At 45.1% G+C, this 16703-nt stretch overlaps 2 protein-coding genes across 5 annotated transcripts in view; one reads left to right on the top strand and one right to left on the bottom strand.

Moving 5' to 3' along the window:
• The window catches only part of GATB (glutamyl-tRNA amidotransferase subunit B), a 102413-nt gene that overhangs the window by 55034 nt on the left and 30676 nt on the right, over positions 1-16703 (top strand). The window contains exons 6-9 of the mRNA XM_047717645.1: positions 380-493; positions 2662-2746; positions 3442-3486; positions 5804-5993. Of these exons, the coding sequence (XP_047573601.1) occupies positions 380-493; positions 2662-2746; positions 3442-3486; positions 5804-5993 (434 nt within the window). The remainder of the gene's footprint in view (positions 1-379; positions 494-2661; positions 2747-3441; positions 3487-5803; positions 5994-16703) is intronic.
• Positions 5987-16703, bottom strand: part of FHIP1A (FHF complex subunit HOOK interacting protein 1A) — a 279678-nt gene continuing 268961 nt past the window's right edge. For all 4 annotated transcript variants that reach the window (XM_047717642.1, XM_047717638.1, XM_047717641.1 and 1 more), the window contains one exon: positions 5987-6290. The gene's annotated coding sequence lies outside the window, so the exon portion shown is untranslated. The remainder of the gene's footprint in view (positions 6291-16703) is intronic.

Below are 16703 nucleotides of genomic sequence, written 5' to 3'. Positions count from 1 at the left end.
CCAGCTCTGATACTCTGAATAAAAACTCGGGATAAAACTGCAGAGTAATTCTCCATTTTAACAGTGTTGTTTTTCTTGTTTGACACAAAAGAAATTACGTTTCTCCAGCTGGTGTATCCAGAATTTCTCCTCTCTCCCGCCTGGTCACAAGTGCACACGAACATGCACACACACGTACACTCACACCTCAGACACTTTAGAACTGTACTTCTTGCAAGTGGACAGAGTGCCAGTGATGTGCTTCAGGACCAACCATACCTCCTCGCGGCTGTCCCTGGCTAAACAGCAAATGGAATTAGATACTGCTTGCCTAGATACTTAAAAAGACCATGTTGCCTCCAAGAATTTCTAAAGAGCTGTCTTTTTTCTCCCCTTCCAGAGGGCCAGTTGAGAGTGGATGCCAATGTATCTGTGCACCATCCTGGAGAGCCTCTGGGGGTTCGAACCGAAGTGAAGAATCTCAACAGCGCCAAGTTCTTGGCCAAAGCGATAGGTGAACATCAGCCTATGTTTAATGTTCTTCTTTGTATCAGTTACCTATGGCTTTGTAACAAGCAACCCCAAACCTTAGTGCCTTATACGATAACCGTTTTAGCTTCTGCAGTTCTACAGATTGGAACCTGCCTCAGCTCATCTATGTGCAAGATGAGCTAACTCACACATGGGGGCCTTGGGGCTGGGGGTCTGCTAGGCTTCTCTTTCCACATCGTCTTTCTTCTTTTGCTGCCTAGCCTTCATGTTTGGCAGTGGGGTGTTCGGGGGATGAAGGCAGAGGTGTCAAGGCTTCTTGAATCCCAAGCTCTAGAGCTCAGTGTCTCTCCCAACACATTCGATTCAGAGCAGATTCAAGGGGAGGAGGAAAAGACTCCACCTCTTTCTGGGAGGAGCTGTAACATGTATAGCTCTGTTTTTCCATCTACCACATTCTTGATGGCCAGCATGAACTTTATAAAGTCATATTTATTCATTGTAGATTAGCCATAGTTTGACAATTAAGTTTGACTTAATTGGTCATTGTATTTTTCTGCTTTTTACTGTTCTTACTAATGGGTTCCATGTGCCTGTGTAATGGAGTTTGGGTCTTATTGGAATCCGTGCTGTGGGTATTTATGTGTTGACAAATACATAATAATCGTTAAAGTAGAACAGTTGAGCAAGATAAACATGCAGGCAGTCCCATAGAGGTTGCTGGCTGTGAAGACATCTCAGAAAACTAAATATACTCCTTAAAACCAAAGGCATCTAGAGAGGAAGAGAGAAAGGAGGGAAGGGATAGAGTTTCAAGTGCATCCCTTCAAGGACGCACAGAGCACAAGACAGCTGAATGCATTGCTGTGTGTTTAGTAGAGCCCTAGGTCTTGTTGAGGAAAGTACTAGCCACGAGACAGGAAAGATTCTCTAGTCTTATATAAAATCTTATCCTGAACCTGCAGTCATCAGCCTCAATGAAGATGCTCTGCATGTACAAATTTTCAGGAAAAGGGCATTAAAATGGTTAAGGGGATAACTTACGTAAGGGAAAGGGGAAGGGAAGATTCCCATGCGTAGATGGACAGCAAAGAGAGCAGACTCTTCTGTCTCTCAAAGGAGATACAGTCTACGTTTATGAAGCCACAAAAGGTTTGGGTCAAGGATACCTTTACAGCCCACTTTTGTGAAGTTCGGGAAGCTTGAGATAAATGGAAGAAAGTTCTACTTTACCCTGTGGGTAGTAAGTGTTCTGGAATTCATTATTCCAAGAGGTGGTGATGGTAACCTAAAAAAACAAGCAGCAGGATTTTAAGTAGATTTATTCTTAATGATTTATAAAGGAGACCCCCGAGACGGAATTCTGCCTGTGGCCTGACTCAGACAGGAACAACCGCAGATTTACCGTGATGGCCTAATTCTCCAAGCCCGTGATTTTTCCGTCCTGTTTTTCTCCCTGCACCGTGCCTAGTAGTCATCATCTGATTTCAGTCAAAGAGAGCATTGGAGTTGGAGAGACAGGGAGTGAAAACTGACACATTTTAGTTTTGCTGCTGCTACTCAGCTCAGATAAGAGTTTGGATTTATATGAGGGAAGGTAGTAAATGCTGGGATGGGGAGTTAAGCTAAAGCTGCTTTCAGAAAGAAGCTTAACAGTTACAGCCGTTTTGATTATCACAGTCTGCCTTGTTTGGTGGTGAGGGAGCATGGCATAGAGCTGTGGCCCTTAATCATTTGGGGTCATGGATCCCTATGAAAATTCTGGACTCTCTCCACAAAATGTGCAAGTACACACACCCACATTCTGTATCTAATTTAAGGAGGTACCGGAACCCCATGAGGTTTATCCTTGGATCACTGGATAAGAACCCTTGATAGGCAGCCATCCTGGATCTGGAGTTTCGTTGGCCTAGATACCAGTCCTAACCCTTCTTCTGCCAAGAGTGTAAATGGGACTGGGTCACTAAGACCCTGAACTTTCTCCGAAAGTGAGGGAGCAGAGCTTCCTAAAAGACCCCTTCCACCACCACCATCGTCCTATGACTGCAATGAGAAGAGAATATAGCATATAAGGGAAGAATTATTATAAGCAACTCTCTTGATTATTTTTGACTTAAAGATTGAGACAGATTTTGGATTATTGCTTGATTGGATGAAAATATGTGAATATGTAAATTATTGTGTTTTTCTTAGACTCTGAAATTGAGAGACAAATCCACGAGCTCGAGAATGGACGTGAAATTCTGAATGAAACACGCTCGTTTGACTACAAGCTGGGGTGAGTTTGCATTGGCAAGCATCTTACACACAGCTGGGTGGGACTCCAGCCCGGGCTTCCCACAGACCAGCCCCGTGACCTTGAACAAGGTACTTACCTGTCTGCATTCATGCTTTCCTCACTAGTAGAATTAGGGAAACACTGTACACTACAGGGATATAATACCCTGGAGGACTGGTAAGAGGTTGAAACTGAACCAGACTTGGACATAAGTGCTGAGTCTTGCCCCTCATTTGCTTCCAGCTTATCCACTTTGTGGCAGGAATTTTCACTCCCTTAAATTCTATCGGTTTTAAGCTCTACCAATTCAAGCTAGCAATAAAGAAAGCGTAGGGGTGGTTACGGAGGTACCCTTTTATGTTGTCTTGGTAAGTTTGACTGTAAAGTACTGACTCTGAATTTTGAGGATTTTGTGCTTTTAACAGAAGACTGACAGAAGCTCGGAGGACTTAGAGTTTGAGCCAGTTAGAAGCTGGGAACATTGAACAATTTCTTCTCTTTTTAAAAAAAATTATTCTATATATTTCTCTTTCACTAATATTTTCTCAGGTAGTCATTTAAGTGTCTCTCACAGGAGGTCAAAGGGCCTAAATTTGCTTGTGTCCCTGTTTAGTAGGGAGAACTCCCCTTTGCACATATGCTGGGCCATGCTGCATCCCATGTTGGTTTAACGTTTTCCTATTTAACTATCATAGGTGCACCATGCCAATGAGAGACAAAGAAGGAAAACAAGACTACAGGTGGGTATTCCTCTTGTCAAAATACCATCATGTGTTTGGGGTTCGGGGCGAGTTTCAAATCTATTTGCAGAGTAACATAAGGACCTGGATGGTTTTTAGGCACCACTTTCTAGTTATATTGTCGCATGATGGCTTGTATGTTGCAAGCCTAGACTTCCTATTTTATATATATACTGAAAGAAAGAATGTTTTCTTGGTCTGGTAGCCTCAGAGTATCTTCTTTGATGGGATTCAGCTATTGGAAGGCACTGTTGACTCACCCCCATGTGAGAATGCTTATAATTGAGCTAAGAGGGTAGCAGTTGAGGATGGGGCCAAGGATGTTCTTATTCTTACATCCAGTTACAAATTCAGTAACACACTGAAAACCCTTGAGAAGAAAGGAGAAAAGAGATGCATATGTTAATGGCATTTCCCTTCACAACTCAGGTGATCCTATTTAATTGATTAAAATTAAACAAGTTGGACTTAATATGAGATCCAGAAATAAAGCCAATAATAATAGGCTTAAGGTAATTTGAACCTCTGGTACTTTTTCCCCATTGAATTTTGCAGATTGTAAAGATTGAAGTTGTAAGCAACAAAGTCATTGGTTCCTGTGCAAAGCTCAACTCTTGCTATCCATGGGGACCTGATGTAGCACTGGGATGTGGGAGAAAAGCTCCTAAACCCTTAGCGTGGCTCTCCTCTGAAGGGCCCCTCTCATGTGTGTCTAAGTCAAGATTGTTTTCATCACTGGGAGCTTCTGGGTTCAATCTGTTCTTCCCAAGAACTTCTTTGTTCTCCAGTGTTGCCCCCGTCCTCTGTTTATGCTGCTTTCTCACTCAGCATGGAGTTAACTGTTAGGGCAGCCAGTGGCTTTGGCTCAAGCCCTTAGATTAATAGGCAGGATTCAGGAACCCTGCCTTTGGCTTCCTCCTGCCCTCAAACGTCAGACTGATTCAGAGCACAGATTTGGCATGGAGGTGATGGGTCGCGTGAACGTCTGACCTGTCACACTGGCACCCCGTTTGTTCTGCGTTATCCTGCTTGCGCATAAGCCCTTTGACAGACCCAGGTGGACAGAAAATATTAGAAGCTGGAATGGAGCAGAGGGAAAGACGTCATGTGCTGTGGTGCTGCAGAGAGTTCCCATGTACTCCCTGGTGTATACCGTATACCCTGCCTCACCAGCATGGTTACCCTGATAACGTCCTGCACTGCCATGTGATTCACATTTATTACCTAGGAAATGCTGAAAACTCTGACTGAGCACACGTTCCACAGGCATGCCACAAGGAGTGTGGTACATTTGTTACAAATGAAGACTTTATTATTAACCGAAGTCCATAGTTTACATTAGGGTTCCCTCTTTTTTTTTTTTTTTTTTTTTTTTTTATTAACATATAATGTATTATTAGCCCCAGGGGTACAGGTCTGTGAATCACCAGGTTTACATACTTCACAGCATTCACCATAGCACATATAGGGTTCCCTCTTTATGTTGTACATGCTGTGGGTTCTGACCAAATGTATAATGACATACGTCTAACATTATAGGGTCATAGGGAATAATATCACTGTCCCAAAAAGCCCCTGTTCCCCACTTACTCATCTTTCCCTCCCCACTTCTACATTTTTTTTAAGGCAAAATCTATTTCTTCCACTTCTCAAGAAAGAAAGTTTTCTTTTTCTTTGGCTTTTCATTTATTTCACAAATATTGCTAAAAACAGTGAGAATTTTAGAATAAGGAAAAGTCATTTTTCTCCCTAATAAGTAAAGTGTTCTCATTTGGTCCTGTTTTTCCCAGCCTTTGTCTTTGTGAGTATATACTTTTTTGTGTGTGTGAGTATATACAATTATACATCACAGTGTAGCATCAACACTGTGTTGTGCCTTTTTCATTCATCATAATTTGTAAGCTTGGAGAGGAGCAGGTCTTGTGGTCTTGCCCTATAAGTCTACACTTGTACAAGTGTACAAGTTCCTGGAAAACAGAATTGGTATTATAGGACATTAGAAAATATTTGGATTTTTGTTTTATTTTATTTATTTATTTGACAGAGCAAGCAAGCATGAGCTGGGAGAGGGGCAGAGGTAGAGGGACAAGCAGACTCCCTGTTGAGCAGGGAGCTCAACGTGGGGCTCGATCCCAGGACCCTGAGATCATGACCAGAGGCGAAGTCAGATGCTTAACCGACTGAGCCACCTGGGTGCCCCAGAAAATATTTGGAATATGACATGTAAACACGAAACTTTTGTATTGATGATAAGGTTTTTTTATTCCTATAAAACCAAATACTTCTGAGTCAGACCCCATTTCCTCTCCCTGCCTAGGTTTATGCCTGAACCCAACCTGCCTCCCCTGCTGCTCTATGACACCGAGTCTCTGCCTTCTGGCGCGCACCCACAGCAAGTGATCAACATTGACTGGATTCGGGAGCGGCTCCCTGAGCTACCCAGTGAGACCCGGGAGAGGCTCATTCAACAGTATGGCATGCTGCCAGAACACAGCTTCGCCTTACTGGTAGGTATTGATCAGAGGCTCAGATAAACCCAGCTCAGCCATTTGGGTAATGCTGTACGGTGAGCTCTGAGGAGAGCAGGCAGGTTGCTTCAGTGGTACAAATAGATGCTTCTAAGAATAAGGCACAACACCCTTTGCTCATTTTCCTTGATGGTGAATACTCCTCAAAAAACCAGAAGATGAAGCAGAATCTCATGTCAGTCATGTCTTCTGTGCAGAGATGAACAGCTGCTCACGGCAGCGCGGAGGCTTCTTGAAGACAGTCCAAATGTTGTGGATGAATGTTTTCCCATGTACCTGCAGGACAAAAGAAAATCGATGTATAGGGTTTCTGAATGTCTAGCAGTATTGAACCATAACAGGGTCTGGTAGGAAGTTCGGTTCTCAAAAAGCCAGCCAGCTGTTTCTCCAGTGGTTGAAGAAAAACATTTATTCCGCACGAAATGTTGAAAACTCTGACTCAAAGTGTCGGTCCTTTGAGGCTCGAGGATGCGTCTTAAGGGGCCGTTAGCAAGTCTGACACCACTGAGACCTGCTTAGGGATTTTCCACTCTTTTCAGAGCTGCTCGGGGCTTTGCCGTTTTCTTTGTCATGGCAACATTAAAGTGAGGCTGCGTCACTGAGGGTAGGGTTTTGTCACAGTTGTCTTCTGCTTGTCTGTTGGGGAGGAATTAGGAAGTTTTGCCACTGCATGCTTCAGGGATGGGATATCTGCCACACTTACCTTCTGGAGCAGCAGAGTCTGCGCAGAATGTGGGTTTTTGCATTTTAATTGATCAATAGTAACTATCTAGGGATGTTAGTACATACATATTTCTATACTTCAGTGAGAGCAGTCCCGCTGCTTCTGGTACAAGGTAGGCAAGTGAATGTTTGTTGAATAGAAGGTTCTCTCTTTACAAATCAGCTTAGGCAAAAACTCTCCAGAGAGTCTCATGTGAACACTCCTTTTTCCCTCCCAGGGATGATTGGGCAGGCCTCCCAGATAGGTTTCCATACTTCAGGCAGGGGTGCCCACTGCCCACTGCCTCCTGCTGGCTGCTGTCATAGCTTAGTCATAACTCTGTGACGGTCACATGGCTGGATTTTAATCACTTCTTATTGTGACTTGTTCAGCCCCTTGCAGGCCAAGACTGTGTCCCCTTCTCACTCACTGTTCCTCAGCACAGCCTGGCACACCAGCAGTGCTTAACACCAGGTTTTCGACTGCAAGAGTCAGTTCGCATCCCAGACAGAACACCTTTTAACCTGAGGCCTCTTACCACTCATTTTCCCTGGGTTGATTTAACCCACCTGAGGTTTAGTCCTATCTATCTTCCCTACTGTGTGATGAATTTCCAGCCCACTGGAAATCAATTCCGTACTAAATTCTAAATGCTAAATTCCTGTCCTGCTTTTTATAACTGCCAGATCCCACAGGGGATGGGAGGACTGGGACAGAGTCTCCAAGATGTTAGTTATCTGTCTTCGTTTGGCCTTCTACCAGGTGAACGGAAGCAACCCTTGGAGGTAGCATCTGAAGAAAACCCAGGTTTCTTGGTGAAAAGACCTTTCAGAAACTCCTCTCAGGAATATGGTTATTTCTCTCCATGGCATTATCTGCAAACATAGGCTCCCTTCAGAGAGCATCTCTCTAGCACTGTCATGCTTGGCCCCTGACGAGCACATGATGGTAGAGGGCTCCTTGGGGAGAGTCAGTCCTCTGAGGGCAGGGACATTTTCGTGTTCATATCTGGGTCCCAGGCTCCACATTTGTGTCCTTCACAGGAGATCTTGAATAAATGTTTGCTGAGGTTGCCCAGGGAATGGTTCAGAGTTTAAGGTCCTGCTGAGGGGAACCTGTCTTTCATCTTTTCAGTACACAACTTTTGTTTTGCATCTCCTGTGTGGCAGGTAGTCGGGGACAAAGATCTTCAAAAAGGTGTTTCTTTGTTTTCCAAGAATATACACACACACACACACACACGCACACACGCACACACACACACACACACACACACACACACGACACAGCTAACCAGGGAGGTAGTGATTATCTTGATTGGAACAAAAGGGGAAAACTTCCACAAGGAGGTGATTTTGGGGCCAGTTTTGAAGGGACTTTTAATATCTTAAAAATGTGCTTATTTTTATAGCTTGCAGATCTTGTGTTAGGTGATTAGTTTTGTTTTTGTTTTTGTTTTTTAAAGGGCTAGTCCTTGAAATTTCCAAGATGAGTGTAAAGAGACCTTAATAGCAATGGAAAGAGAATGATTCAGAGAAATTATTTCCCTGAAAGTGGGCATCCTGAGCTCTTTATGACTTTGTAATCATTGAAAGCTGAGCTACTCAGACCCAAAAATGATATGTTCATGTTTTTTCCTGCCTTCATCAGAAACACAACAGATTGCTGAGAAGGGCAGATGCACAAATCTAATGAACCATCTTTCAATTTAAAGAGTGCCCAGGAGTATTCATTAAATAAATCACAGCAGTGGAGGTGTGCTTTGCAGAGCTTCGGCTCCACGCTCTGTGCCTTCGGACTGCTGATTCCGTGAGGCATTAAGGCGCACGCCAGCCCTCACACATGTGCCTGACCCACACGGACTAAAAACCGCAGAATTCAACTCTAGTCTGTAATTTGCCTTGTCATCTTATGATGCGGTAAGCCCCATGTTATGTATTGGTAATTTATGCTCCATGTTTATAGAACTCTAGTATTTTAGCACTTACAGTAATGTCTGGCACCTAGTAGGAACTCAGTGAATATTTATTCGTGAAAGTCGGACTAGTGATACTATGACAATAGTCATGAAAGTCCCAGAAGAAGCAGCATTCCTGATAAAAGCATCCTCGTTTCTAAAGGTCAGATCCATAAACCCCTCCTGACCCCCTAGCAGATCATGGAGTGACAGCTAGCTCATTGAACTCTGGGTGAGAAGCGAGGGGACCTCCACTCTAACAACCCCATGTGCTGTGTCCAGATGCAAGTCACTTGGCCTCTCCGATATTGTTTTCTAAACTGGTCTTGTTAGGACATTAAATCCAATCTACATCCTGGTTTTCTCTCTTAAACCCTCCTGACAGTTCCCTCCTGACAGAAAACCTGTATTACTGTTTTTTCCCTTTGGTCACATAAAAAGTATCTTGCCCCACCCGAAGCTTCAACCTATTTAGTTAACCTTGCTTCTCTGCCTTGTGTTATGTTGCCTTGATTGCTGACCTCATTTGTAAGCCTTAAGGAATAGAAATGCAGAAGCTGTGATCCAGGTTTTAGGATCCTGAAAAACGAGAGGTTCTAGTAGCATAGCAAGTCCTTCTCTGAGTCAGTATATTCCGGGAGTGATCACAACAATGATCTAGATGATACGCATGTGTGTTTTTCTTAGCAGGTAATCCCAGGGCAATGTCTGTGGGGATATCTCTTCCTAAACTCTGCCTTACCTGATTCGGAGAATGCAAACAAATTGTAGTCATTTGCTTAAGCAATACGAGAACATGGCTGCTCGCTGACAGTACGTTCTGTGGTTTATGGTGGGGCACATTTTTTCATTTTTTTTTTTTTTTTAAAGTAGGCTCCAGGTCTAACATGGAGCCCAGCGGGGAGCTTGAACTCACAACACTGAGATCAGGAGTTGGACACTTAACCAACTGAACCACCCAGACATCCCACGGGCCACCTTTTTTTTTTTTTTTAAAGATTTCATTTATTATTTATTTGACAGAGAGAGAGAGATCACAAGTAGGCAGAGCAGCAGGCAGAGAGAGAGGGAAGCAGGCTACCTGCCGAGCAGAGAACCCAAAGCGGGGCTCGATCTCAGGACCCTGAGATCACGACCTGAGCCAAAGGCAGAGGCTTTAACCCACTGAGCCACCCAGGCAACCCTTCCATGGGCCACTTTTTAATTTACCCTTACAACAACTGTTTGAGGTAGATATTATTGTTCTCCCCATTTTACAGATGGGGAAACATCAACCATGGTGGAGTGCAGGACATAAAGTAACAGGCAGGCCTGTGGGAAGCCAGGTTCAGTGCTCTGCACTGACTACAGAGCCCAGGCTTTATTTACATATCTAAGCTTTTCTGTCTGCACACAGAATGTGCCACAGGGCCAAACAGGAATACGTTTCAGGTTCATTGCTGTTTTGAATCACTTGATAGAGAAAATAGAATCTTTACTTTTATTAATACTGTTTTGGGGGGTTTTTTTGTTTGTTTTTTGGTTGAGGTTTTCTTTGTTATTTTCCTTTGGGTTTTTGTTTTTTTTTTTTTTAAACTATTTATTTGAGAGAGAGAGCACAAGTCAGGCAGAGGGAGAGGGAGAAGCAGACTTCCCACTGAACAGGGAGCCTGATGCAGGGCTCAGTCTCGGGACTCCGGGATCATGGCCTAAGCTGAAGGCAGATGCTTAAGTGACTGAGCCACCCAGGCCTCCAATACTAATATTTTACCCAGTCCCGCTAATGCTTCATGAAACAGTCCCAGACCATTGGTTCATTTAAAACTTTTAACCACCCCAATTGGGTTTTAAGATGTCAGACTGCCTTAGGAAGAAAGAAAAAATGCTTTCTCCTAAATTTAGTGAAAATCAGTCAACTCCAATGAAAAGGAGAAATTGCGTCCATTTTCCAAGTAGAAAATTTAAGTCACAAAAAAAGATGTGAACTGTCCTCCGTAATTTTGTTTTGTTCCTTAAACTTGCTGCCATAGGTTCTTGGCTCCTTCTGAGTGAATCACTGAAAAGGTCTCCATGAGAGGGCAGAATGTGTGGGATTTGTGTGGTTTGTGGGATGATTTTGCCTGTCGAGTCCTGTCATGGCCAGCACATGGTAGGCACTTGGTAAGGACCAGATACAAGCTCACAGGGTGGCCAGCTGTGTATGAATTCAGTAAATGGAAAGATGTCCATCTTGTCAAGATTTTAGTGGAGGAATGGCACAGCATTCCCAATCCAGTGTTTCTTTTTCTTTTTTTTTTTAAGATTTTATTTATTTATTTGTCAGAGAGAGAGAGAGCACAGGCAGACAGAATGGCAGGCAGAGGCAGAGGGAGAAGCAGGCTCCCTGCTGAGCAAGGAGCCCAATGTGGCATCCCCCCAATCCAGTGTTTCTTGAGGGCCTGCTGTCCCCATCACAGCGCCCTGTGCTGTTTTCAGGTGGAAGAGCTTTATGTTTTCCATGTTGCTTTTCCTTCTCCCAAGGAGCCCTGCCGGGCAATGGGTTGAAACACCGACTAAGAGGCAGTACAGTCTTGATTTTAGCTCCCACCTCTGACACCTGGGAGCTGAGAGGGTGCTGCAAAGGCAGCTGGTGCTGTTACCCCCCGTTACTGAAAGAGGGGAAGGAATGATTCCCTTACCCCGAAGATGAGTGACAGAGCAGAATCTTCCCTGAATCTTAAGAAGATCTAAAGACAGCCAAGCAGACTCCCTAGAATAAGTTATCAGGGAGAAGAGCACGGGCACCAAATAGCCACTAACACATTGAGGGCTGCGGAGGGCAGAATTTTAAGAAAAATCCAGCATGCCCCAGTGAGACTGGGAAAATGTGACTGTGACCCTCCGGGTTAGTGACCCGTGCTGCCTTACGTGTCTGTCTGTCTTTGTATTCAGCTTCAAGATGTGTAGTCTTATTTGAACAACTTCTGCTTCCCCAGCTGGTTATTCCCCATTTGAAGCCATAATCCTTTGTTTCTAACACCATGAAAAAGGTGAAGGTGTCTCCAGGGACCAAGAAGCAGAAAAAATATCATGACTGTGGTTGATTACTAAATGGATTGTTTTCCAAGAGTTTTGCTTTGAGTTTCTAGTGCGCTTGAAATGGCGTGGTTTTCTGTTTGGATAAACGGTCTGTAAAATAATTTCTCATGATAAATATCTGTGTACTCATAGGTAATACTACTTTAAAGCTAATAGTTTAAAAGGCGTCTGAAACTATATTAACTGGTTTTAGACTGCTTAGACGTACTGAGGAACAAAGTACTGGCCTTCTAACTCCTGCTGAAGGAAAATCCATTTGGTCAGCGCCATCGCTCACCATATTTCAACTCTGTGTAATTTTCGAAATTGATTTTTATTCTTCGTTTTATAAAATTGCACCCAGTGCTTGCCAGCTTACGGGTGCTTTTATAGTCTATGCACTAGAAATGTAACTGATACTTTTTTCCAGTAAAACTGAATAAAAAATGCATCTTCTAACTTTACTTCTGACCAACCAGCAGTTAGTTTGTTTCAGATGCAAGTAACAGAGAACTTTCGGAGATGAGGATCCTCTGGGCTCAGATACATTTGACCCCTCTGGGACCTGCCCCCTGGAGCAAAAGTGCAGGGAGGAGTGAAGTCCTGAGTGCCCAGCCTTGGGGATTCATGGGGACTCTCTCCTTCCTCCATCCTGAAGCCCTTTTGGGGACAATTAAAACACATTATTTCAGGTTTCAATCAGATCTTGGCACCAGTGAGCAAGCACTGCGTTGAAGCTTTGGTGCCGTATTTAAGCGGCAGCCCGAAAGCTGCTGTTGACCAGCACAGGTTCCCTCCGTGTTGGGCCCATCTGACAGTGGTGGCTTTGGGCACATTGAAATGCAATCATGATCAGAATTGATTTCTTGACAGCATACTACTTGTGGCCCATTCTCGAAGACACAGTTTTCTAATTATGCTGGTCTGCCGTCAACTTTTATCACCTGATTATCCAGAGAAGCGTCTTATTGCCAGATTGGTTTCCTTCCCATCCCTCTTAGAGCTCATGTGTCTCAGAGAATGTAAGCTCATTTTCACATGAGCCTAAGCCAATGTAGGTGTGAACCCTCTCTGTGTGGAACCAGTATCCTGAGTTAAACTCAGATGTGTGTACTTCCCAACTTTGCTAGGAACAAAGTACAAGTGAAATTGTTGGGACCAGAGTTTTGCTCAGATTTTAGGGGCTTCCAGGCCCACTGAGAACATGACCCAGGAGTAGAAACCGAGGACCAAAATAGGACTATAGACCTTCTTGTTGCGTATTTTATGAGACAGACTAGAGAGTATACCCTTGGTGTTTCTAGGTCAATTTCCAAGCTTCTCCAGATTTCCATGTTCTTCAAAGTGGCCATAATGGTTCAGGATTCTGGCTTCCTCCTGACATACTCAAGTGAGAGTGATGTCTCCTATGCTCTCTCACACCACCTATTAACTTCCTTTAGTTTCTTCCCCACTGAAGACCCCTCTGGATGAGTCTTTTTTCCCCCCTCACTCACTGCAAGATTTCCATAGCCACTTCTTTTATTTCCATGAAAAGCAGAGGGAAGTCTCATTCACACCATAGATCCAAGCCAGCACCACTGAATGCATCCGTCCTTAATCTCACCATGACTTCTGCTTTCTTTCCTTAGAACCGCCACCCAGGCCTCCCTATCTTTTTCCATTTCCACCCCAACACTAGCATTCTGTGTTATTTTCACAAAGGCAATGGGTCTACATTGTTTTTCTCACTTTGTAACAGTGACCAAACCGCACAAGAATAAAGAGGGAACAACAGAAGCCCCACTGATAGACAGATGCTGGACCCTCTTACATTTGCAGAAATGCTCAATGGCCGCTTGCCTCAGTGCCCCTGCCACGTGGCAGCTGGTAGCAGTTCCCATTTGTACCTCCACAGAATGACACATGGGCGCCTCGCCTGGTTGAAGCCACAGGTGCAGGGTCTGCCATACAGCCAGCTGCTCCCTCCACAGGGACGACCTGCCCAGTTGGGTATAATGCAGTGCATGAAGTCCCCAGATCCGAAGAGTTAGAATGCAGTAAGGTGCCATCTGCTTGACACTAAGACCATGTGAGCAGTAGTGGGGGCAGTTCTGGAAGGTCTAAAGGTGCTTCAGAATTGGGCAGGGTCTTGGTTGAGGCATACTCACCTTCTGTGAGGAGAAGGCGTGGAAGGGACACAGAAGAGAGGCCTGGGGAACTCTGGCCACCATCCCGTCCCCCAGAAGCTCCTTGTGGCCTGGGGCGGGGGGGGGGGGGCGTGTATCTGTCTGCCTTCCTGATCTGGAGCCAGCGTGTGCCCTGCCGCAGAGGAGAGTGCCAGGTGGTCTAGGTGTATGTTGGCAGAGGCAGAAAGAGAACCTGCCATTTTCTCCTAATTTCTAAGTTAATTGCTAAGGGCCTTTGCAACATTTTTAATATGTGAAGAACCTTTGAACAGCTGGCAGGTACCAAATAAAATAATGGAAGTGGTGGGAAAGGGCATTCTTTTGATGAGCTGGTTACTTCACATTGTGCCTGGCACTGCTAGGGGCTCAGTCTCCATCCCCAGGAAGGCAGCAATGTGAAATTTTCTTCATCAGAGGCAGTGTAACATGGAGATGAGGAGCACAGACCGCAGAGGTTCAAATCCCAGTTCTGCTTCTTTCTTGCTGTGTAACCTCGAACAAATTAACGCCTCAGTGTCCTCATCTGTAAGAGAGAGTTCTGCTAGCATCAGAGGATTGTTAGTAAGAATTAAAGGAGTTGGGGCGCTTGGGTGGCTCAGCGAGTTAAGCTCTGCTCAGCAGGGAGTCTGCTTCTCCCTCTGGCCCTCATCCCACAGCTCTCGCTCAAATAAATAAAATCTTAAAAAAAAAAAAATTACATGAGTTAATGTTAGTTTAAATGAGTTAATGTAGAGACCACTTGGAACAGTGCCTAGCACCCATTATTATTGTTGTTAAAACGTATTCTCGTGGGGTGCATGGGTGGCTCAGTTGGTTAAGTGTCTGCCTTCGGCTCGTGTCATGATCCCGGGGTACTAGGATCGAGCCCCACACAGGCTCCCTGCTCAGTTGGGAGCCTGCGTCCCCCTCTCCCTCTGTCTCCCGGCTTGTGTTCTCACTCTCTACCTCAAATAAATAAATAAAATCTTGGAAAAATAATAATAAAATAAAACATATTCTCGTTGTTAATACCATCTGCAGGAGCAGCAGCCGTGTGCGGCTACCCACAGGGCTGGCCACTATCTCTGTGTGGAGCACATTCTGGATACACTCCTCCAAGCTTTTTCAGTAGCCCTGATTGCCAATCTGGGGTTCCTTTAGCTGCCAGGTCACTCCCTGCCACATAATCAGCTGTTCCTCAACTGGTACTTTGTGGGTTTTCTCTTCTCTTGAGTCTGCCACTGGGCAGCTGTCTCTATCAGGTTTCGTTCTTCTAAATATAGCCCAGCTAATTTCTGCCCTGCCATCAGGTTCAAAGGGTGTGGGACTTAGAACCAGAACAGTGGTTGAGAAATCAGCCCCACTCCTGTTCCATCTGCATGGCCTTCTGACGTTTTGTCATCTCCGAAGGCAGAACGTACAAGACAGCCTTTGTGAAAAGACAGTAGCATGCAAAAAGACATTGCTTCCGGGGCCCAAGGCAGGGGTGAATCAGGGTTCCTTCCCAAGACAGACCACGAAGGTGGGGTGATTCTGCGCCTCGCCTCACACCTGCCTCGACCGGTGGAGGGTTCCTGTGAGCATCTCAGAAGCTGACCTGGCATTGACTCTGGGTGTAATTGAATGCTGCGGGGAGATTTTATTAAAATGTGGAAAGGATGCTTCCCGGTCACAGAGTCGTAAAGGCTGTTTGGTGTTATGCGAAAGACAGGCCTGGTTGTCCCTGCCGCGTCAGCTGTGGCTGACAGAACAATTAGTGTGATGTTTGGCCAGGAGACGTGACGCGCTATGCAGCTGCGGCGTTCGCTCTTTCTGACGCAGGAGAGGTCAGTGCTGAGTCAGACACTTGCATGTCGCCTTTGAGAAGGAAGTTAGGGGCTCCCTAATGCGTGGCCTTTCTGCGTGGCTCTTCCTCTGGCTTTCAGGTCAGGGAATCACCAGCTCACTATTCTCCTGAGAAAACTAGATGGCCGCACTGTCATGTCCGACAGGGACTTCTGAGATTCGTGCTGAGCTTACCAGCAGTTGCCGATCTCACAGAAAAACTAAGGAAACCGTATCTAGAATGCTGGTTTTTGTTTTTTTTTCTTGAAAGGCGGACTTCTGATCTAAAGAGCCAGAACAGGCAGCCTGTGTGCGACTTGGCATTGACCCATCATTCTCTGGGCGGCAGCAGCTCAGCCTCTGCCAGCCCTGCTGCTGGTTGCTCACCCCATGACAGCTACGGGTTTTCACGTCCACTTGCCATTGTGTTCTGAGCCCCGCCTCCCCCCCCCCCCCCCCCCCCCCGGCCCCCGGCCAGTGAAGTACGGTTCCAGCTCAGGGACGCTTCCTCACAGCACTGACACAAAAAGACAAACAGAACTCTGACTTGCTACGTTATCCATCCAATAAAAAAACCACCCAAGGGTAGAAGAATAGATATTCATCACGTCCCAGCAACTCAGCCAAGCCTGGGAACTCGACTGCAATATTTCTAGGTGGATTTAGAAAACCTTTCCTTGGCAAAGTAAAGAGTTCTCCTTCTGACAGCTCTTTTCACCAGCAGGCCAGCCTGTCTGGGTTAGAACAAAGAGAATTCTGCCAGTCTGATTTGGGCCGGAGAGTGGTTTCCTACTTCCCCAGCGATTTGCCGTACTGTTGTGGAAGTTTGAATACTTTTCCATAAGTTAAGCAGAACTTCCTCTTCTTTCTGCCTGCATTTGTCTTTATCTGCAGTCAAGCTTTGGCTGCTGAGGCGGCCTTTGCCCTGGTTTAGCATGAGCAGAATAGTAACGTTGGCTTGAAAAGAGATTCAAGAGATGATTGTGGGATTATTCAGTAGGCTTGTCACCAGAGAATTTATC

Source organism: Lutra lutra, chromosome 2 (assembly GCF_902655055.1).
Source record: "Lutra lutra chromosome 2, mLutLut1.2, whole genome shotgun sequence".
Taxonomy (NCBI): domain Eukaryota; kingdom Metazoa; phylum Chordata; class Mammalia; order Carnivora; family Mustelidae; genus Lutra; species Lutra lutra.
Note: the sequence above shows the minus strand (reverse complement) of the source record. Positions and strands in the feature narration are given on the sequence as shown.